The following is a 23,274-nucleotide window of genomic DNA, read 5'->3' on the forward strand; positions in this document are numbered from 1 at the left end:
AGACTTAAATCTCGTAAGATGATTAACTAATGCAAAAAATGTAGCTGTAAAAACGTAACAATAGAGAAAACAATAATTCTCAATAATACACTTTTTGAATAGTTCTTACAATTCGTCCAACGTTCGCAATGGACGGTTTGATTCACAAAAAGGTAATCAAAGTCAATGATAAGGTAGTTTTGGAACGCGTTTCGGAATTGCCAGACATGACGTTCGCGGGTAGTCGGAAAGTGTTGCTTTCTAAGAGGCCAAACTGCCTCGAAGCAGGAGAAACAGGGCCGAGGGAAAACGCATCTCTAGCGGCAGTTCCGAAAACGAGCAAGGGAGACCTGAAGCAGAGCACCTTAGCCAAGTCGGCAGACGTTGCAACCTACTTGAATTTCATCGAGGCTAATATCAACATGCTCCGCTCCAAGAAGACAGCTTTGGCAAACGAGAAGTACAGCATGGAGGGCTTCACTAAGCAAATGAAAGCCGAGATCGCCAAACTTAAGGAGAGCAACATGAAGCTGAACCAAGAGGTCACCGCCAGCAAAAACCAGCTCAAAGCGTTTGAGGAGCACAGCCTGGAGCTTCAGAGCGCCAAGGAGAGTGTGAACGAAAGCATCAAGGAGTCAAAAGACGCCCTGAGGAAAAAGCATACCAAGCTGACCGAGCTGAAAAAAGCTGAAGCAAAAATGGACGAGAAATTGAAATTGAAAAGTGAACTCCAGACCAGTCTTGCTAAGCAGCAGAATGAGCTTGCAAAAATCGAGAAGGAGGTGGAAGCAAGCAAGCAGAAGTTGGAATCAGTGAAAGAGGAATCATTGAAGCTGACAACCCACATTGAGCAGCAGAAGAAATGCAGAGCTGGATTGGAATTTGAAATGAAGTCGTACGAGAAGCAGGTGAATTTGATTCTGAAGCAATTAGAAGAGAAGCAACGCGAACTGGACAAAGCAAAGTTACGAATCGTGTATATCGAGAAGACACTGGATGAGCAGCGTTTGTTGGAAAAGGAATACAATGTAAAAAATTCAACCTTGGAACACAGCGTGGAGAAAGCTGCTGCTAAAAAGAGGGCGTTGGAAGAAAATCTGAATATTTTTTCAGAAGATGTCTCTAACTTGGAGGCACTGTTCCCAAAGCTGCAGACAAATTTGAAGGAGATGAAGGAGGGGCTGAAAAAAATGGAAAAGACCCTTGCGGAGAAGCGCAAAAACAGAGACGAGGCAAAGAAATTATGTGAAAGTTTGGATGCTGAGTGTAGAGATTATGAGAAAAAGGTGAAATATGGGCGCATTATTTCATTGGTTTTATTTCTGTTGAAAAAACACAACTGTGGCAAATATATCTTCAAAGAGGAAAACTCTGAAAACAGCACCTTTGAAAACCCACGTTCGAAAACAGCTCTAAATAGCTTACACGGAAAAGAATGATCTCTTTTCAGGCAAAACACCTAAAGCAAAACAACTTGCGTTTAAAATTAACTACTTCCCTTTCTTAAATTCAATAATTTATTCGGCCACGTTATTTATTTACCCAGAATATGGAAAATTTGAAATAATGTTTGAAATATTTTTTTATTTTAGATGACTGACTTGCGAGCAATGCTGCCCAGGAAAAACGAAGATCGCAAAAAACTTCAAGTTCGACTGAATGAAGTCATCGGGGAGCGAAACGCAATGAAAGAAGAGGAAAAATCCACTCTGACTGAAATTGAGGAAATCAAACGTAGGGATCAAGAGAAAAAGGCAAACAGGACTCAGCTAATGACTGATATAAAACAACTGACGCAGGAGACGAACAGGCTCCGCAATAAAGAAGCGGCATGCATCGCGGAAAATAAAACAATGCAGAGCAATCTTGATCGTCTGGAGAGTGAAATGCACAAAATGAAAGAAGCTGAGGCACAACTGCAGGCAGAACACGGCAAGGCGGTGCAACGAATGCAAGAACTTTCCAAGCTGATGACTGATGTCAGAGCTGAATTGGAGCAGATGGTGGGCGACGTGAACATTCAACAGAAACGAAAGGCTCAACTGGAGATGATCAGGGAAAATCTGAATCTGCATTTGCCTCCAGAAGAGAACATCTACTCCAGTCTGAAGAGACTTCCTCTGCCAGTGCGGAAGCCTAAGAAGGGCAAGATGAGTAGTTGGTTCAAAAAGAAGAAGCAGCAGCAGCAAAAAATTGTAGCCGAAGGTGACCATGAATAAATCTCCCTCGTAAAATGTAAAATATAGCAATACAAACTCTGAATTCGAGAATTTCATCGCTTTCATACTAACCTTTCAAACACAGAAGAAAGAAAGTGACGTTAATCGCAAAGTTATTTTCTTGTTAACGGGCAGCAATCGAAACACACAAAAGCGCTTTCAGAATTGGCCATGCTTTTCAAGTCACGAGAGAAAGCAAAACAATCTTGAATGCTCCGTTCGGAGCAAATGTTTCACATAAAAATCCGCACTCAAGACAGTTATTCGCCCCAAAAGAGCCCAATAAAGATTGACCAGACAAATAAATGTGTGCAGTGGTTAAACAAGTCGTAGTATAAGGGAAGCAAACATAGAAAGAATACACGCACGATAATATTATTCTATTCACTATTGCTACTCCCACTTGCACAAAGGGCGAGTTTTCTCTTTTAGTTCGCGCCAGACTGCTGTCTTTCCTCTCCGACCATTCATCTTTCCCTCTGCTAGAGACGCAGATGATAAATCTGTTTCAATTCCAGTTCTATACGTCGACCATAAATATCGCCGGGCAGGCGTCTCTATTTTTCTTATTTATTCGGCCGTGATTAGGGAAAACAATATAAATCGGCCGGTGATATTTGGATAATCCGATTGTTATAAATGGCCGCGGCTCACGCTAGCTGCCTGCCTAACTGTTGAGGGTAAGAAGAATAATGAAGGTGGCAGTCCTGCAGACCCACGAAGGCGAAATGAAAAGGGCCGCTGCCAGTGTGTTTTGTGTGAGAGTGCGAGTGGGTACCGCAGTATTGCGCCCGCCGTCAACCAAACAATCGATAAAGACCGGCCAGAACAACTCAGCCACTGCCGGCTGATTCAACATTCCCTTCCGGCTGATGGCACAAAAAGGGCAAACCAGTCCCACGAGGTGCATATTTTTAACAGCCTGAAACAACGAAGCCTTTTTTGCTCTGCGACGGGCGTGAAAATGATTGATTCTGCCAGCAGAGGGGTTGACACCAGTCTTCATGCAATCAGCGATACGGCGAAGGTCTCCATATAATTTTTTTTTCGCTCAGACAGACGTGCCTGCTGAAATGGGAAATTTTCTGCCTCGCACACGTCGCCACGTTGGCTCGTTTGATGCATCGCCCACCACGGCTAATAATTTTCTAACTTGTTTTTCTCCTTTCCCCCAAGCGGCTGTTCGCAAATAATCATTTGTCAACTACTGCTTTTGTACACGTATATATGAATGCTTGACAAATTCAGCGAGCCTCTTCTATTACTTTGAGCGTATAATCAATTTGTCACAAAGACGAAAATTTTATGAAATGTACTGAAACTGTCCTATTAAATATTATTCTAGTTTTCGATTCCCGATTCGTCTATTGCTCATGTTATATGCATAAATTATTGAAATTCATGAACAATTGCAAAAAACTACAAGCAGTATCTGCATAAAAGCCCGGAACAAAAAATTGATTCGTCGTTGTCACGTGCCGATTGTTTTATCAAAAAATGTTGCTATTTTATGGTCAACGATTTGAAGCTGGATCAAAATGGTTTTGTCATATTGTCAGCGACGCGGGGCAGGGCCGCCGAATGGGCGCAGTCGGCCCTGCCGGCGCGCCTTCTCCCTATCACGAGGTCAGAGTTTGTTCTTCTGTGGCCAAAGTAGACTTTACAGGGTGCAGGGTGGATAAGAAGGGAAAATGCCCAGTTACTATACCATACCAGTTTATTGTAGATAGCAGCGACAGTACACAGCGTGTCTACCCAGAGGGACGAGCGGGGGAGCGAGAGAGTTACCCTCTTGCTCGTGTGCCGTCAGGAGAGCGAGTGCGTTGGTGCGAGCGGGTCGTGTGCTCGTGAGGGGGAGGCTCTGGCGTTGCCTTTATTGATACCTGAGTTTCTCCCTCCGCTCTCCCTTGTGGGTGCCCGAAAGTTAACGTAAATGCATATCGGTGCGGAACAATTATTAATGCGATCGTAATATCGTCAGGTAAAACCCTGACATCTCATTGGGGTTTGGTTTTTTGTTTTCTTGTTTTTTCTTAATTCTAACATTTGATTTATATCCCGTGTTTACATTTTAATTTCGGACATAATTGTGTATTCATGTGTTTGTGTTGTTTGTGTGCCCTAATTACCTCAGTTTAATCTAATTTTTCTTTCAAATCTTAACTAAGTATGTATCAAAGTGTAGATGTGTGTATGTGTTTTCTAATGTGTGTCTTAGGTGTCTAACCTTCACTTTCGGAGATTTATATTAAACGTTAATTGTAATTAAATGGTAGAACACCTTCTACACCTCCAACCAGCAAAGAAAAAAATTGGCAAATTAGAGTTCGAAATTTACAAAACAATTTAAATAAAAGGTGGAGCGCATGAAAAGATGAAAAAATTCTAGAGGAAAAGTGACAGGTAAATTATTTGCTCTCAACCAAGTGAGGTAAGTGGGAATTATCGGTCTTGAACGTTTAAGACAGCTGCATGTAGGAGCATAGTTGTTGGTTGCAAGCAAATCTTGGGGCGATGCTAGATGATTCTGTGGTCGTGAGTGATATATTATAACGGCGGCCGGATCTTCCAAGCCCTGAGGACTGAATGATGATTGGTGTGATGTTCCATGTGTGTAATCACACACGCTGCTGTAATCAGTTGACGAGGTTTTTTCCAGGATTTTACCCAAACTTCCTCGTTCTGAGTCAAATAGAGAGCAATTCTTCACAAATCAAATTACCACTATAAATGTTTAAAGTAATGAATTGGTTGGATGGTTTCTTTTTTTTTCTTGTTAATGAATCGCGATTTGAAATAAAGAAGAAAAGGAAATACTCCGATAGCAAAATGTTAATGTGGAATAAATTTAACGCTTAATGTGATATAATGTAACTTAATAAATTAAAGTATGCTAAGATCTGGCAAATGAATATCTATCTTAAATTTAAGTAAAATTAATAAGGAAACGATATTCGCGTTGTGTCCCTTGATTGCCTAATCTGAACAAAACAAAGAAAACTTCTTGAACACGTTTGAAAGGCTGTCCGTTTTGTTACCTTGGAAAGTGAAAAAAAATTGCTTATATCTAATTTGGACAACCGTTTGCTGAGATAGAATGAAAATGAATACAATTCTTCGTCGTTAAATTAAAGAAATATACCGAACATAATAATATAACACTCGCGTCCGTTGCACTATGAGTAAATGTCATTGTTTTGGTTATAGCACTGCACAACACTTGTTTGTCATCTTTTCGAAAATGTCGTACTGTCTGGGTCCATTTGTTGCAAATGTTCGTTTCGTTATGGATATATCTGCACTTGCTGACCGAACGTACGTTGCTACTAGGTACACTCGAATGTTTGCTGCAGGTGATAGATAGGGTCGCATTGTTGTGGAATGGCAGAGTCACAATAGTCTTTGGCTGGAAGGTTCCTTGATTTTCCAGGGGTCATCTGTTTCAGGTACCACTTCAAAACGGACCGGGCGCGCTTGTTAAAGTTGTGGCTTCTTTGATTTTCCAGGGGTCTGCTTTTTCGTGTGCCACATCCTTATGGTCAATTCCAGAGTTTCGTTTAGGAGTTACTCTCTGTGACTGCTTCTTCGGGTTATGTGCCCATAAGTGGAATATATAGGTACAGTGGAAAGTATTTACAGGAAATGGCACTAAATGTACGTTACTTTGTTTGTCTGTGAACTTAAAAAAAACTTCTTACTGCTGGTGCCTTAAAATTCAAAATTTCAATTCCATCGTGAGAATAAGATGAAAAATTATATTATAAACAAATCGGAAAATAAAACAAAAGGAAAAAAAATTAAATGCTTGCATAAAATGATTATAGTGCAAAATCAATGTCTATCAAATTTTACTGTTGTATCCAAATTAAATAATTTGTCTTGAATATGAATTATTATTTTATAAAGCTCAACGATATACTCTTTTTTCTAAGCGTTTATATTCTTTATATCCATAAACTTTGTAACTTAATTTGAGCAGCTATATATATAGCATATATGAATATTCTTGAAAATGTTGAAAAATACATTAATTTACTGCTAAATCCATTAATTCCATTTTTCTCTCTTATTTCTTGTTTTGCTGCTTTTTGGCTAGATTAGTATTTTTGTGTTGACGAGGGTGTTCTAATGTGTTCTCGAGTAGAATTGCTGAATTCGGAGAAAAAATGTGGCATAGATGTTAAGCAATGAAAGTGTGTGTGTACTGTTTTGAAATGATCATTCCGTCCAATTGAACAGTGTAACATATAAGTGGTGGGCTCATGAATTTATTTTGTTATTAAAAATACCGTAATATTTGGTTTTGTTGAAAGATATTAAGTGAGAATTTGTTGATACGCAATTTATTTAATTATGAAGGTGTATTAATTCTTTGACCTCCGTGAATTAAAAAAAAGAACGAAATTTATTTGTGATTTTAGTGGTGATTTTTTGTATTATTGCTCAAGTGTGTGTGAATTTAATTTCATATTAATATGTCGGTTTTCTCACGTGTTGGTTTTTTGTGTCAGTGTGTTGTATTTACGTTTCTGGCAGAAACTGTGGGGTATGATGTTTGTGAAAATGTCTTCTTTTTTTTCGTATTAAATCGATGTTGAGTCTGTCGTTTCGGCGGGATTGCTATTATTGCTAAATTCAATATATTTCTTGCACAATGAGAAATGATGTTATGCTTGAAATGTGGTATAATGAAAATGCAAACGAAATCATTCCAATTAAAATTAATGTTGCCAACTTAATTTGATTGTGTCTGATCAGTATGATATGGGATAATATGTTCAATTATGCAAAAAAAAATTAGAATCCATTTTTTACAGTCTGAATTGGTTTTGATTTACGCTCATCTAGTTGTTGAATTTAATTGTTTTTGGCTATACTTTGCAATAGCATTCGTAGAAAGGAGAAAAAATTGCTGCTTTTTCTGTTTGAGAGACACAAATTTGTTGAACTCGAATTACAAGCTGCCGTTAACCGTGATCTGATTTTTTTCTTGATGGGAAGCAAGTCTAATGTAGTCAATATACAATTACTGGAAACATCGTTGGGCTGCTGTAAATTTTACAAAGTATATTAGTTTTGTTCAATTTCATTGCTGGTATTTACTCAAAATTTAATCAAATCTTCTATTTTGTAATTAATAAAAATAACTCATTAATGGAAATTAATCAATTTGATATTATATTTTAAATATTAAACATCTATTTTTTTTTCAAAAGATAAATAACTTTAATATCTGTGCCATTGTTATACTCTTAGGTAAAATTTAAATTATCGTTGGAAATGCTCAGTATTTCGAAATTATTAATTCAACATGTTATCTTATTTACAATAATCTAGCTTTTTAATTTATTTCTTAAATCAATTCAACTCTCAAAACTCTTTAAACTCAAGGCTACTCAAAATTAATTCTCTACCTGATTATTGCTTTAACATGAGCATTTCAAAGAATCTGAAAAGAATACGAAATTAAACTGAAAATAAAATTTAATTAGAACAGAACAGGGAGTTAGGGGAGATGCACGACTTTTCTTGTAGTAATCGTCGAGACTAATTGTTTATATTTACAAGTATTGACATTGACAATGTTGATACCCTTTATTTTTTGAAAAAAAAAAAATTGTAACCGTAAATTGTATTAGAAATGTGTGGTGAATTTTTTGTATAATGTCACAAAAATGTTTTATGTTTGCTACACTCTGCCTCTGCGTACATTATTGCTGTTGCATGCCTAACCGGGAGTAATTTTCTATTATGTTAAACCAACGCTACCGCCGCCGCCGCCGCGTGTCTGTTTCTATTTCTATGTCTCTGTCACTTATGTCATGCTATGCTCAAAAATCTCTCAAGATTACAAAATCTGCTTTGCTAATAACTATCTTTTTCTCTAATTATGTTTCCAATGAAATTAATTTTTCTTTAACTGCGGTTCACTGGACTATTATTCAACTCGGCTAAAGAATAAGACCAACGATCAGTCATAATTATTACTAACTTGGCTGCTCACGCGTTGCAGTAAGTTGAAATACTTATGAGATGTTAGTAATATTTATTTGCCTTCTGCCTATATTAGCAGTCAGAAATCCTCAGGCTAAGATCTGTGTTTTGCTGGCCATGCAAAAACACAGGACTAGATTTGCCAAGTGACTTCCAAACGTTAATAAAGTCCAGTCTCCCAAAATTTATCAAACTATGAAAATTGCAAAATGATTGAATAATTAATATTTTTTTTTTTTTGAAAATTTAATATCTTTTAATTTATAAAATGAAAAAAAAAAAGATAAAGGATCGTGAGTTGTTCGAATTTTAAAATTGATTTGAGTGATATGGTTTATTGAAATCGAAGTGATTCTATTAAATTATGCTAAAAGGCTTCCAATCACGGAATTGATTTGAATTAAAAGTTACGTTAGCATTGGGGTTTCGTTGAGAATTTTAATAAAATAAATTAAATTTTCTTATGGCTGGCTGGCGCGCGGGAATGGGGGGGGGTTAGGCGCTTTTTGTTTAACTCTCTTTTTGCTATTAAATGAATATCTGATTGCATATTCATTATAATTTCTTGATTTGAGCAGTGAGAAGGGTGTCATGTCAATACTCTATTAATAACTAAAATATATATACACATTCCATGTTTAATTGAAGTACCTTGTCTTTAATGCTAAATCAATAGAACTCATCAGAGAAGCGATTTAATGGGATTCGCCATTTATCAGAGGGATAAATACTTTTAGAATTGCCTTCTTTTTTTTGGCTTCATGTATTCTTTCTATTCCAACAAAATAAACAGTTCTTTGCTTCAGACCTTAAGGTTTAGTCACGTATGTATACGCTTTGTTATATTGGTGAGTTTCCTGGTGGTTCGAGGTGGATATTTTACGCTCAATTTCTCTTTTTCCTCCTTGTCGCGCTTAATGCTTTGACTTTACATTCTACAAAAGTGTCCCTTTGATCGCTTTGAGAAAACTAGACTCGAGAAATATCTTTACTCATTGAGTATCATATGCATAACTTTTATAAATTATCGCCACTTTGTTTTGAACCTTTTTTCCTTTAATATCGTGAATATCTAGAAGTTCGTCTCGTTTTGTGTCTACCATGCTCACACGTACCGTTGAGGTATATTGGAAAAGTATACCAAAAAATTAGAGTTTCGAAACACATATTATGTTCACCTTGATGGTGCAAATAAGCCGCTGCTTTTATCGCAACATACATACTCATTATTTTCTTTTTATTTTCACGAAATTCTGTGAAATTTCCATAACTCTTAATTTCCTATGCAGGGTTTAACGCAGTGATAACTCATTCTTTACTTGTCATTTCTCTTCAATCATTATCCAAAAACCGTGTGTTTCCGAAATGTAACCAAGATATAAAAAAATTCAATTTTGTGACATACTATCTCGCTTCTGTCCTGTAACCGTCAATTGCAACCACTAATTATTAAAGAAATGAAACAGTTGACCTCTTTAAAACTAATATAAAAAAATTTGCGCGCTCTTAAAATTAAGATAAAAAATCGAATTTGAGTCAACTGCCCGATTGGCCGGAATTTTCTGCCCACGTTGGAAGATTGAGGTATTGTTAACCTCAAATCTTGACCAAGTGTGTGTCGCGTAATGAAAAATTAAATAAAACCGCGACTAATATTTGTGTTGCCCTAGGAGTATAAACTAACAATTGGATTTATCTCCTTCTTGGTTCTGAATCACGGGAAAGCTTTCTGCACTTTATTATTAAACCTAATTGCGTGTTCCTGCCATATTAATTCATTACTTAAAACTTAATGTATGGGTATTGAGTATTGTGTTCATATTAAAACAGAGAAATAAGAGTGTGACAAAAATTAAATACATAAAGAAATCGTAATAATAGATGAAAGAGCAGAATGTGTCAGTGTTTCATAAAAAGATAGGAATTTTTTAAGCTTTGTAAGAACTTGACAATAACCTTTTTTTGTATAGAACTAAGCACAAAGGTATTTCATGATTAATTGTTCGCTTGACCTTCTAAAACAGATGTGTTTCGTTTGTCAGAGGGCGAGCGTGAGATAGGGTTCTTTGACCTGTATGAACTTGAAGCTTTAATGTCTTGCCGCTTTGTTGGACTTTTTAGATGTGAGGGTATTTTTTAAGGAAATGTTATTTTTTGTATGAGCAAGAAGGTGGAACCCCTGGTGATAGGTTCTAAACCTCTTTGTTGTTAATGATGTAACTTGTAAGATTTACAGGGAATTCGTGGGAAATGAATTTAAGGAAAATTGATTGACATTGGTGGTTTTTGGTGACCTTTAGGGGAGTAGGATTTTATTTAGAATATTTTTTGAATAAAAATTGCGCCGCCTGTAATGAGAATTTGTGAAGTAAAGGTTTTCATGCTGTGTGCTATTGTTTGCTAACGTTTGAAGCTTTATATTACTCTTTGTGCTGGCGAGTGAAAAGTTAAGGGACGGGGGGTTACTTGGCATTGACTTGGTTCATTGACCTGGATTAATATAATACACATTCATGTAGAGAGATCTAGAGACCTGACCTTAAGAAATCAGTATGAAGGAAGAAGAAAAATAATATATAGCGTCGTTTTTTATGATTTTTTCTTTTGTGGACGTTAATTTACTATTAAAAAAAACTGCGATCGGGACCTTAAAAATTCAATAACTTTGCGACAATCTGGATATCATAAACTGATCATTCCGTTTTTCTTTATATTTTTATTGCGCATAGAGGAAAATTTATCAATACTGCTTTTAAGAATATTAGTATTCCGTCTTCTCAAATTTGTTTCATGTCCTTTGTTGAAGGGAAATCGTACCTAATTTATTTATTTGGAAAATCATGCACATTTTTCGAAGAAAAGCGTTTGACGTTCAAATTACTGAATGTAAATTTCACAAATCGAAATGCTACGATTACTTTACAAATCATTTTACATATGCAACTTCAACTCTCAACCGTTCTCTGGCTTGTTCGGCAATACCTCGCTTTTCGGTATTTTAACCATTTCGAAGGTTTTCGTGTTGTCTTCGTGCTTTCGCTTATTGCGCCACTTGCTACTAAAGTTACCAAGATTTCGTAAAAAATCTACTGTGTTCTTGATGATGGGTTTTAGTTTCAAAGGAATTTCAGGTTTTTCCTTGATCCTGTCACTGGGAATAGTCTTATCACAGTTTTCAACGTGATTTTCGCGCTCATTCAAGTTATTAGTTTCTTGCTTAACTGCTGCTACAGTAGCTACTACACATTTTCCTGGTAATGTGATGCTATTTTCTGCTGTACTGATTAACGCTTTTTTCTGCGATTCGAACTTATTTACAACTACGCCATTTTCTATAGCAGTGTCTTTTGCAATTTGAATTTCAGCCTTTTGCGCATTTTCTAATTTTGTACGTACAATTTTCCCTTGTGAATTGATCTTCTTTGGAGTTTTCTTTTTCTTAACGTTAGATCTTCCAATCTCATTTTTCACCTGAGTTGATTGGAATGACTCTAGTTGTCCAGTTATTCCGACATTTTTGGTTTCCGCCAATGTACATACATTTTCTGGAGCTCTTTTTTCGGATATTAATTCACTTTGAGCTACAAATCCGGTTGTGTGCGAAACTTCTCTCTTTTGTTCGTGCAAATTCACTACTGGCTTTTGGTTTTCGTCTTGAAAATATGACAAATTGAAATACTCGCTTGAACTTGATTTTCGCACTGATGAGAATGGTATTTGGTTAATCGCGTGCTTTTGTTGTTGCGAATTACCCTTTTCCGAGGGAACTGAAGACTCGGCTTCTTTGGAGGAAATGGAATTTACAATATTTACATGAGTTCGTTCCCTGGCGAGGTTTTGATTTTGCGTGATTGACGATACCCCTTTTTGATTCTTCTTTTCTGGGTTTGCTGCTGATTTGGATGCATAAACCGGCACGTTACGGAGTACCTTTCGCGTTTGAGCCGAGTGCGCTTTCTGGGGAAAAATCGCGTTTGGTGGATTGCCGCATGTCGTTGTCGGCTGAGATGTTATAAGATCGTGCGTGCGCGAAGAGTAATTTTGTCTCCTATTTCCGTGATACGCATCTCCTACGCGTGATCTGCATTGTTTTCTAATGTGTCCACTGCGGTTGCATTTGAAACAAATTTTGGGGGCTCGGTATGGGAAAAATTGCTGTTGTTCTGACTGGGGTGCCGTTTGGTAGGCAGGTACGAAATCTGGTGGTGGGTGTATTTGGTACGACGGGTACTCGGCTGGGTATTGGTAAATTGGGAAAACATGCTGTGGTTGCGGCTGAGGAAGGATTTCCACGAACTGTTGTTGTACAGGTTGCGGGGTTTGCATGAGTACATAATTAGTATGAGGTGAAGTTAACGCGTATGTGTTCTGTGCGGTGCAAGGTGCCCCTTGAAGAGTGCGCACTTGCTCTTCTTTTTGTTGCAACTGTTTGAGGAGGAGTAAAATTAGTTCATCTTTTTCCTCCTTTTGTGCTTTCGATTTTTTCTTACGGTCTCGGCTGACTCTAAAGGTGTAATCTGTCTCAACGTTATCGGTAGATTGATCGCTATCTGAGAAAGGGGAAGGATCTCGCGGCTCGCTATGTTTTCTCGGGTTTTTAACGTAGTACGAGTGTGCGAAATCATTGTGCCAATTTTTTAAATCTTTCAAAAGTTCATCAAGTCCCTTATTTACATTTAATGGGTCACATTCCCACTGAAAATGCCAGTTTTTCGCGTGTCCTTGTAATTTTCCTTCAAGAACATCAAGCGTTTCATCTTTTGTCATTCCCGAGATTTTTCTAATTACGTGTAAGTCCTGTACGTATAATTCAACGTCCTCTGTACACTCACAGAAATTTTTCTCTATTAGAGACACTTTTTAAGCATCTCAAGCTGATGCAGTAATAAAAGTATCTCTAATTGATGCGTTTTCAGCTTTACCGTCTCTAACTGAGACGTCTGAGACGGCGGTGTCTCTGAGTGAGATACTTTTTGAAAAGCGTCTCTCTTAGAGACGCTGCGTTACCGCGCTGGCTGCCGGCCGCCGTTTTAGCAGATTTTTATCGCGATTTCAGTGCTCTGGACATAGTTTCTACCAAATTTTACAGCTTATACATTTAGGACACCAAAATAGGATAAATTAATTTGCAACTGGATTGAGTGCCACAAAGAAAAATATTCGAGAATGGAGCCGGAGATGAAAATTGAATCTGAGCTAAATGTCACTATGGTACTTACCGGGGCTGGATATAATGGGTTTTCTTCGCCGAAATCTGGTGTCAGCCGACGAGAGATAGACCAAACAACCACAGGAATCCTTGATGTACATACTAACACCAGTTTAGCACTAATTTCACAAAAAAACACAGCTAAAATCAAACTTAAACGACGGAGCAAACACAGTCAAGAATCACCACGCGGGAAACTAAGAGGATGGCCAGCTGTGAACTGAGATTTTGAAGTGAAAACAATGGAACTGATTGGCCGATTTTCATTTTTTTTTTTGTTTTTTTGGCCAATCACGAGTGCTGCCGAATGCACCCAAATTTAATTTTAGCCACAGGCGGGAAGTGAAGAGCGCAAAAAGTGCTGTCCTATGGTTGTTATTTCAAATCAATCATTTCCAGTTTTGGGAATTAATTCAAAATCCAAATTAACTCTTTAATTTGAGTAAATAAATAAAATATTGGCAAGTAAATGTTGTTATATTGATTAAAAATACAAAATATTTTAATAATTTAATAAATGAAATTAAAAATAAATTAAATTAAACATAATATATATCTAATTTATTAAAGAACGTTTTTAAATCTCAAGTCAACTGGCAATGATCAGTATTGGTCGTTGATGGTCCGGGTTTTTCTTTTCATTTATTTTTTTCAATTTTAACCCCGTTTTTTATTCACTGCTTTTGACACAATGAAAAAATTTACCAAACGTTCTTCTCGGTATTGACCTTGTGCTGTGTCAATTTTCTTTAAAAGCAAAAATCACAAATGCTTCAAAGGAATTTTATAAAATATACGGTTCATGTCAAAGAAAATCATAATTTATTTTAATGCATGGCAAATTGTGTCTGAAGAAAATTAAATTTTCGGTGATCGACTAACACTTGATAATGTCTGGAGTTGTGGTATATATATAGCTTAAAATTGAAGATGTGTGTTCATGAATCTAGAGTTAAGAAACTATAAATACACATCGAATTTTTTTAGACACAGTTTAGCCATGAAATAAATTCATAGTTTGGCCCGTTATTTGACAGTGTGTCTGTCTTGTCTTCTCTCGACACAACTCTATATATTTTTTGTTTGTTCCTTTACGCGCTTTTCGGAGAATGACCGCTTGCACTTATCGCAAAGCCCTGAAAATGTTTTTTTTTTTCAAATTTGTCAGCACTGAATCTCAGGTTCTAATTTTCAGAATTGCAAAATATATGCATAACGATCGACTTGTCTCCACCTCCTCTAGATAGCCAAAGGGTTTTGGGGGTGATCTGATAGCCCGCCACCCCAATTAGGCTTTCATTCACCTTGGGAAAAATGTGATGAATATTTTGTTCATTAATTATGTACCTGTTTCATATATTATTTTAATCTTTTTTGCTTTCAATTAAGGGTAAAGGGGTTAGGTTTGGGGTAGATGGATTTTGACGAATTTTTTTTTGCGTTATCTTTGCCCTAATTTACTGACAAAACAGTAGAGAAAACTACATACGATTTTACAATATTAGCGGGTTTTCCGGGCGTTCAAATGTCAAAATCTGGGAATTTTGAGTACTTTGCAACTTTGCTCAGGGTGTTCCTAGAACAAAAATTAAAAAACCCGCAAACTCGTCTTAACGAGACAAACAACTTTTACATTGACCTCAAAGTGGTAGGTCAAAGGTCAAGGTCATAAAAATTGGTTTTTTGATTTTAAACTCAAATTTGAAAATGAACATATTGAAATTTTTTATTTTTTTCGTGACCATTTTGTAGAGCATAAAAAATTAACTTAAAAACGTTAAAATTTGGAATCGCGTTTTTCCTCATTTTTTTAATAAAAAAATGAAAACTTCGAAAACCCTTGTTTTTCGAAGCTGGTAAAAAACGATGACCAACCAAATCTCGACTTCTAGTCATCCGAATTTAAAAAACTGCATACCGTTAGACTCCTCTCGACGTCCCTAAGTGCACTAAAGGGGTATAAGACCCACCAACCCCCAACCCCCTTTTTACCCCCTAAATAACGTGAAATTTAGAATTTTTCGTCCGTTTCAACACCTTAGCATGACGTTGACGAGTAATTGTCTTCTTCAAACCAATTCATTTACTTAGTTCACTCAAAGACGAGTCAAATGGAACTTATTTTCTGTAAATAGGACCACCACAACCTGAGATTCGAGTGCACAAAGATTTTTTTCCAAACGCGATGCAATAAAATTCTGGGCGATCGACCAAATCTCGACTTCTAATCATCTGATTTTGAAACACCGCATACCGTTAGACTCGTCTTGACATCCCCAAGTGTACTAAAGGGGTACGAGACCCACCAACCCCCAACCCCCATTTGGCCCCCTTAATAATGTGAAATTTAGCATTTTTTCGGTCGTTTCAACACCTTAGCACAACGTTGACGAGTAATTGTCTTCTTTAAAACAATTAAGTTACTTAGTTCACTTCAATACGATTCAAACGATACTTAATTTTTGAAAATAGGACCGCTACAACCTGATATTTGGGTAGCACAAAGTTTTTTATTAAGACGCGGATGCATTAAAATGCTCGGGTAGCACCAAATCTCGAACCTAACACAAAAAGGTGGTCCTATTTACAAAAACTAGGTACCGTTTGACTCCTATTGAAGTGAAATAAGTAACTAAATTGGTTTAAAGAAGACAATTACTCGTCAACGTTGTGCTAAGGTGTTGAAACGACCGAAAAAATGCTAAATTTCACATTATTAAGGGGGCCAAATGGGGGTTGGGGGTTGGTGGGTCTCGTACCCCTTTAGTACACTTGGGGATGTCAAGACGAGTCTAACGGTATGCGGTGTTTCAAAATCAGATGATTAGAAGTCGAGATTTGGTCGATCGCCCAGAATTTTATTGCATCGCGTTTGGAAAAAAATCTTTGTGCACTCGAATCTCAGGTTGTGGTGGTCCTATTTACAGAAAATAAGTTCCATTTGACTCGTCTTTGAGTGAACTAAGTAAATGAATTGGTTTGAAGAAGACAATTACTCGTCAACGTCATGCTAAGGTGTTGAAACGGACGAAAAATTCTAAATTTCACGTTATTTAGGGGGTAAAAAGGGGGTTGGGGGTTGGTGGGTCTCGTACCCCTTTAGTACACTTGGGGATGTCAAGACGAGTCTAACGGTATGCGGTGTTTCAAAATCAGATGATTAGAAGTCGAGATTTGGTCGATCGCCCAGAATTTTATTGCATCGCGTTTGGAAAAAAATCTTTGTGCACTCGAATCTCAGGTTGTGGTGGTCCTATTTACAGAAAATAAGTTCCATTTGACTCGTCTTTGAGTGAACTAAGTAAATGAATTGGTTTGAAGAAGACAATTACTCGTCAACGTCATGCTAAGGTGTTGAAACGGACGAAAAATTCTAAATTTCACGTTATTTAGGGGGTAAAAAGGGGGTTGGGGGTTGGTGGGTCTTATACCCCTTTAGTGCACTTAGGGACGTCGAGAGGAGTCTAACGGTATGCAGTTTTTTAAATTCGGATGACTAGAAGTCGAGATTTGGTTGGTCATCGTTTTTTACCAGCTTCGAAAAACAAGGGTTTTCGAAGTTTTCATTTTTTTATTAAAAAAATGAGGAAAAACGCGATTCCAAATTTTAACGTTTTTAAGTTAATTTTTTATGCTCTACAAAATGGTCACGAAAAAAATAAAAAATTTCAATATGTTCATTTTCAAATTTGAGTTTAAAATCAAAAAACCAATTTTTATGACCTTGACCTTTGACCTACCACTTTGAGGTCAATGTAAAAGTTGTTTGTCTCGTTAAGACGAGTTTGCGGGTTTTTTAATTTTTGTTCTAGGAACACCCTGAGCAAAGTTGCAAAGTACTCAAAATTCCCAGATTTTGACATTTGAACGCCCGGAAAACCCGCTAATATTGTAAAATCGTATGTAGTTTTCTCTACTGTTTTGTCAGTAAATTAGGGCAAAGATAACGCAAAAAAAAATTCGTCAAAATCCATCTACCCCAAACCTAACCCCTTTACCCTTAATTGAAAGCAAAAAAGATTAAAATAATATATGAAACAGGTACATAATTAATGAACAAAATATTCATCACATTTTTCCCAAGGTGAATGAAAGCCTAATTGGGGTGGCGGGCTATCAGATCACCCCCAAAACCCTTTGGCTATCTAGAGGAGGTGGAGACAAGTCGATCGTTATGCATATATTTTGCAATTCTGAAAATTAGAACCTGAGATTCAGTGCTGACAAATTTGAAAAAAAAAAACATTTTCAGGGCTTTGCGATAAGTGCAAGCGGTCATTCTCCGAAAAGCGCGTAAAGGAACAAACAAAAAATATATAGAGTTGTGTCGAGAGAAGACAAGACAGACACACTGTCAAATAACGGGCCAAACTATGAATTTATTTCATGGCTAAACTGTGTCTAAAAAAATTCGATGTGTATTTATAGTTTCTTAACTCTAGATTCATGAACACACATCTTCAATTTTAAGCTATATATATACCACAACTCCAGACATTATCAAGTGTTAGTCGATCACCGAAAATTTAATTTTCTTCAGACACAATTTGCCATGCATTAAAATAAATTATGATTTTCTTTGACATGAACCGTATATTTTATAAAATTCCTTTGAAGCATTTGTGATTTTTGCTTTTAAAGAAAATTGACACAGCACAAGGTCAATACCGAGAAGAACGTTTGGTAAATTTTTTCATTGTGTCAAAAGCAGTGAATAAAAAACGGGGTTAAAATTGAAAAAAATAAATGAAAAGAAAAACCCGGACCATCAACGACCAATACTGATCATTGCCAGTTGACTTGAGATTTAAAAACGTTCTTTAATAAATTAGATATATATTATGTTTAATTTAATTTATTTTTAATTTCATTTATTAAATTATTAAAATATTTTGTATTTTTAATCAATATAACAACATTTACTTGCCAATATTTTATTTATTTACTCAAATTAAAGAGTTAATTTGGATTTTGAATTAATTCCCAAAACTGGAAATGATTGATTTGAAATAACAACCATAGGACAGCACTTTTTGCGCTCTTCACTTCCCGCCTGTGGCTAAAATTAAATTTGGGTGCATTCGGCAGCACTCGTGATTGGCCAAAAAAACAAAAAAAAAAAAATGAAAATCGGCCAATCAGTTCCATTGTTTTCACTTCAAAATCTCAGTTCACAGCTGGCCATCCTCTTAGTTTCCCGCGTGGTGATTCTTGACTGTGTTTGCTCCGTCGTTTAAGTTTGATTTTAGCTGTGTTTTTTTGTGAAATTAGTGCTAAACTGGTGTTAGTATGTACATCAAGGATTCCTGTGGTTGTTTGGTCTATCTCTCGTCGGCTGACACCAGATTTCGGCGAAGAAAACCCATTATATCCAGCCCCGGTAAGTACCATAGTGACATTTAGCTCAGATTCAATTTTCATCTCCGGCTCCATTCTCGAATATTTTTCTTTGTGGCACTCAATCCAGTTGCAAATTAATTTATCCTATTTTGGTGTCCTAAATGTATAAGCTGTAAAATTTGGTAGAAACTATGTCCAGAGCACTGAAATCGCGATAAAAATCTGCTAAAACGGCGGCCGGCAGCCAGCGCGGTAACGCAGCGTCTCTAAGAGAGACGCTTTTCAAAAAGTATCTCACTCAGAGACACCGCCGTCTCAGACGTCTCAGTTAGAGACGGTAAAGCTGAAAACGCATCAATTAGAGATACTTTTATTACTGCATCAGCTTGAGATGCCTAAAAAGTGTCTCTAATAGAGAAAAATTTCTGTGAGTGTACTTTCACCGAAAAATTCATCGAGCAACCGGCGTCCGATTTGCATAGATTTACCGTCCATTTTAAATTTACGTATGTCTCAGCGTGCAAAGAAAAAATTATATCGCCTAATATGCACCTGACATATTTTAAATTATACAATATTTACAAAATTTGCATGACGCGTACGTAAGTTCGATTTTACATGTCCTTTAGGAGGAAATTACGCGCTTGTTGGGAGGGTTTCGGGTCAAAAAAAATTTGGAGGGCTGGGTTTGGGAGGGCACTTTGGCAACAGAAAAAAAAACTCTTCGCTCATGAGGGCTGACATATCAACTTACGGGTCATCTCGCCGGTGTGCCTCCACATGTCAGCGACGCGGGGCAGGGCCGCCGAATGGGCGCAGTCGGCCCTGCCGGCGCGCCTTCTCCCTATCACGAGGTCAGAGTTTGTTCTTCTGTAGCCAGGGTATACTTTACAGGGTGCAGGGTGGATAAGAAGGGAAAATGCCCAGTTACTATACCATACCAGTTTATTGTAGATAGCAGCGACAGTACACAGCGTGTCTACCCAGAGGGACGAGCGGGGGAGCGAGAGAGTTACCCTCTTGCTCGTGTGCCGTCAGGAGAGCGAGTGCGTTGGTGCGAGCGGGTCGTGTGCTCGTGAGGGGGAGGCTCTGGCGTTGCCTTTATTGATACCTGAGTTTCTCCCTCCGCTCTCCCTTGTGGGTGCCCGAAAGTTAACGTAAATGCATATCGGTGCGGAACAATTATTAATGCGATCGTAATATCGTCAGGTAAAACCCTGACACATATAGATGTGTGTTATATTATTGAAGTCTGTCTTGAACTGTTAAAATATCAAACTCTTCTAAATTTATATTTAAAAAATCAAATTACAGAGGTGAAAATAAAATAGAGCTTCATTTTGAGTCATTTGGAGACTCACAAAATCAGTCAAACGGTAATCCTTTTTCCTACTGGTTCCAATGCATGTTTACTTCGGCTTTGATCGCTTTCACTGCATTAATTTGTTGAGCTCAGAGGGCAATCGCAATTCAGAAAAGAAAAATAAGTATCATTGATTGATCACATGTATTTATTTTTTTAAATTTCCAACAAATTATGCAAATTGCAAGTACTTTGGTCATTTGAAACTGCGAAGAGCCATATACTTTCTTTGATCAAATGCCCTAATTACAAGTCTGAATTAAAACACCAATCGTTCATTCCAACTAAGAAAACGACCAAAAATGAAATGATTCGGCATTGCACATGCATATCACTCGATTCATAAAAATTGAAAATGCAGAATGAGTAAAAGCGATTTTGTAACGTTGGATTTTGAGTGAGACATGAAGCTACATAATAGAAATTTATTTCGCATATAAATTTCTCAGAAAGGTCTCTGGCATGATGATTTTATCATAGCACCATACATCAGGCTGGATTATGACGACAGTAAAGGCTATTCGCAGCATGGTAGTGCAATAAAAAAGGTTTTGATTTATTTGCACAGGCTGCTGAAATGAGAATCCTTGTCGCGCACGCCGACATTTCTCCTGCGATCTCGGGAGGCAAATATTTATTTTCCCGATTAGACCCGTTCCGAATTGTGACTGACTCTACCTAGCTGCTGCATTAGATACCAACTGCATGGCCATTTTAATTTACGACGTCACGTTCATCCCGATGATTATCACACATTCATGTTATACAAAAGCGAATGAAAGAACAATACGCGGCGCACGGCGCGGTTGTTATTTATGCCGAGATAAATTAAATCCCGGTTGTAATAATAAAACATCATTTCCTGCCTACACCGTAAATAAAAAGCTGCGAGTCTCATCGTCCGTTTGCGTATGTGCAACAGAGGGCTGGTTGGCTGTGTGCGGCAATTATTCTTGCTGGAGCTTTTTACTCGGAAAACAAAACGCCGCGCTATGCATGAATCTGATGCATGGCGAAGGTTGGTACTCGCATGTGCACTTTTGTTCAATGCGCGAAATAATCTTGGTGATGCTGCATGTTGTTTTTGCTATTTCGTGTACGTAAACTCATAAAGTTTGAAATTCGCTGTTTGCGTCAGTACGGAATTACACACGAGTTACACACGTGCGCCTCTTCCATTCATTTCCGCTCAAAAAGAGTTACAACTTTTTTAACGCCGTGGATGATGCCAATTTGCTGTTTTTTTCCATTGTTAACGGAACGCAAAGCGTTGAACAGGAAATTTGTCATATTTGCGTTTTTGCTTTTGATTATGCGGATTAGTTACGTGCTCGTTTGTGCACGTTCATGGCGCGTGAAAAGTGGTGCAACAGCAGCGAGGCAATGTTGCAGGAACTTTAGTAATAACTGAAACCTACTGTGTTGCAGCACTATACTTAATTTACATATTTGGTCAAATGGTTTCCTATTATTTCTGCTGCCCTTCGTCCACTGAAAGGAGACCGAGAAATTATTCAAATTGCATTTGGATGCTTAATACACAGCTCTAGGAAATGTAAATGAGACATGCAATGAAATTCTTTATATGCATCATCGAGATCCCTAGTATGTCGTTAAGAAGGATCTTAAACGGATTTTTCGCATAAATTTGGTGGGGCATTCGAATTTACAGAATGAGTAAAATCAGAGAGGAGCAGCTCTCCCAAACACGGCTCAATCAGGATTCGGGGAATTTAGTTAGTATTGATTTGTTCCTCGCCTTGCGTGTACTAATTTTCATAATTCCAGCTAATACAACTCCACTTCTTGAGAAAAATGTTTAAATGATTCAAAGAAAGCTCATTATGCCGACAGAGGCTAACAATAAGTGGCCCTTTGCAAAACTTACCTCCCTTTCTGACTAAAACTTCCAAATTATCAGCAAAATTGTCTCATCTTGGATAAAAAGTATCCAAAAGGTCCGAAAAATCTCAAGCAGAGCGTGTCTTTAAATAAGTCAATATTTACCACGACTACTTTATTACAGTAAAAACTCGGGCCTTTTATTATGATTTCCCTTTTGCCGGAAAGCCAATAAAGCAAGGAATTTTTTTTCGCTTTTTGCAGCACTAAACGGGATTAAAGCAAATTTACGAGGCGGGCGCAATGGAGAGAATGAGTCTGACAATCTCTTATCAGACGCCATAAAGCCACCGTAACGCTCATTTTAATAACTCGCGAGCGGCCCAGGTGAACTTGGCACATAAAACTGTCACATGCACATACACACGTGGGCAGCATCACTTGGCTGGCGAGGAAAAAAGCTGGTCGTAAAAGTGCCGAAATTCAAGCATGCACGCTTTGCGAAAGGTGGACGACTCACTCGCTCACGGTGCTGCACGTTCGTGTTTGCCTCGAATGAAAGGGTGTGGTCGGTCAGTGAAGCTTAATTGTCTACGTGAAATTATGCGACGGAAAAATGCGTTGTTTTGCTTAGGCCAACGTTTGCCGGAATTATTCATGGTGAATGGTCCTGCTGCCTGGTGCGTCGTGTACATATAGTAATTTGCAGTGTGACAGTAAAGGCGGACGGCTTCTTGTTCTCTGCAACTCTTGCATGCCTCGACATTTTGGGGTGGAAACAATTTTGCAGAGTGGCAATATCGCCACCACACATGTGTCCTCGCCCACTTTGCTGCAATATTAACTGCCGTCATCTCGGGGGAAGGAACTGCAAAATGACAACGACTGAAAGGGGGTGTGAAAAAAGTGCCGTTTCTCTCCTAGAAAGCAAGGTTCAAGGATTGATTGTGCACTTAAAGCCCCACTAAGAGCGTGTCTTGTAGGTGAAATATAATTATCAGCATGGTTTTATGCAATTTTTCTGATGATCGGAAAATGTGTTCGTTTCTAGAAAACATTCTGCACGCCCCTTATTCCACTTTGTTTTCCTTTTCGCCAGAATTCAATTTCCACCAACGCCAGGCATAAATTAATTTCGCCAGTGTTTTTTTTATGGAAATATTTGCCCAAGCAATACCAGCTCAGGTTGTCTATTTTTAGCCGGGGTTTCAAATAACGCGAAAATGCTGTGCAGGTTGCTTTCAATGTGCGTGCGTATTGATTATAAATTGTGATTTGTCAGCGGGTGGAGAGGAGGCCAATCCTGCTGCAAATCCCTTTCGCTCTTT

At 37.6% G+C, this 23,274-nt stretch overlaps 2 protein-coding genes across 2 annotated transcripts in view; one reads left to right on the top strand and one right to left on the bottom strand.

Annotated features, from left to right (window-relative positions):
• The window catches only part of dpr8 (defective proboscis extension response 8), an 86,746-nt gene that overhangs the window by 56,965 nt on the left and 6,507 nt on the right, over positions 1 to 23,274 (bottom strand). The gene's annotated exons all lie outside the window — the stretch shown is intronic.
• On the top strand, positions 126 to 2,220 carry LOC135937146 (probable DNA double-strand break repair Rad50 ATPase). Its single transcript, XM_065480235.1, has 2 exons — positions 126 to 1,265; positions 1,572 to 2,220. Exons 1-2 carry the CDS (start codon positions 129 to 131, stop codon positions 2,196 to 2,198), a joined length of 1,764 nt encoding a protein of 587 aa, XP_065336307.1. The 5' UTR covers positions 126 to 128; the 3' UTR covers positions 2,199 to 2,220.

This window comes from Cloeon dipterum, chromosome 2 (genome assembly GCF_949628265.1).
Source record: "Cloeon dipterum chromosome 2, ieCloDipt1.1, whole genome shotgun sequence".
Lineage (NCBI taxonomy): Eukaryota > Metazoa > Arthropoda > Insecta > Ephemeroptera > Baetidae > Cloeon > Cloeon dipterum.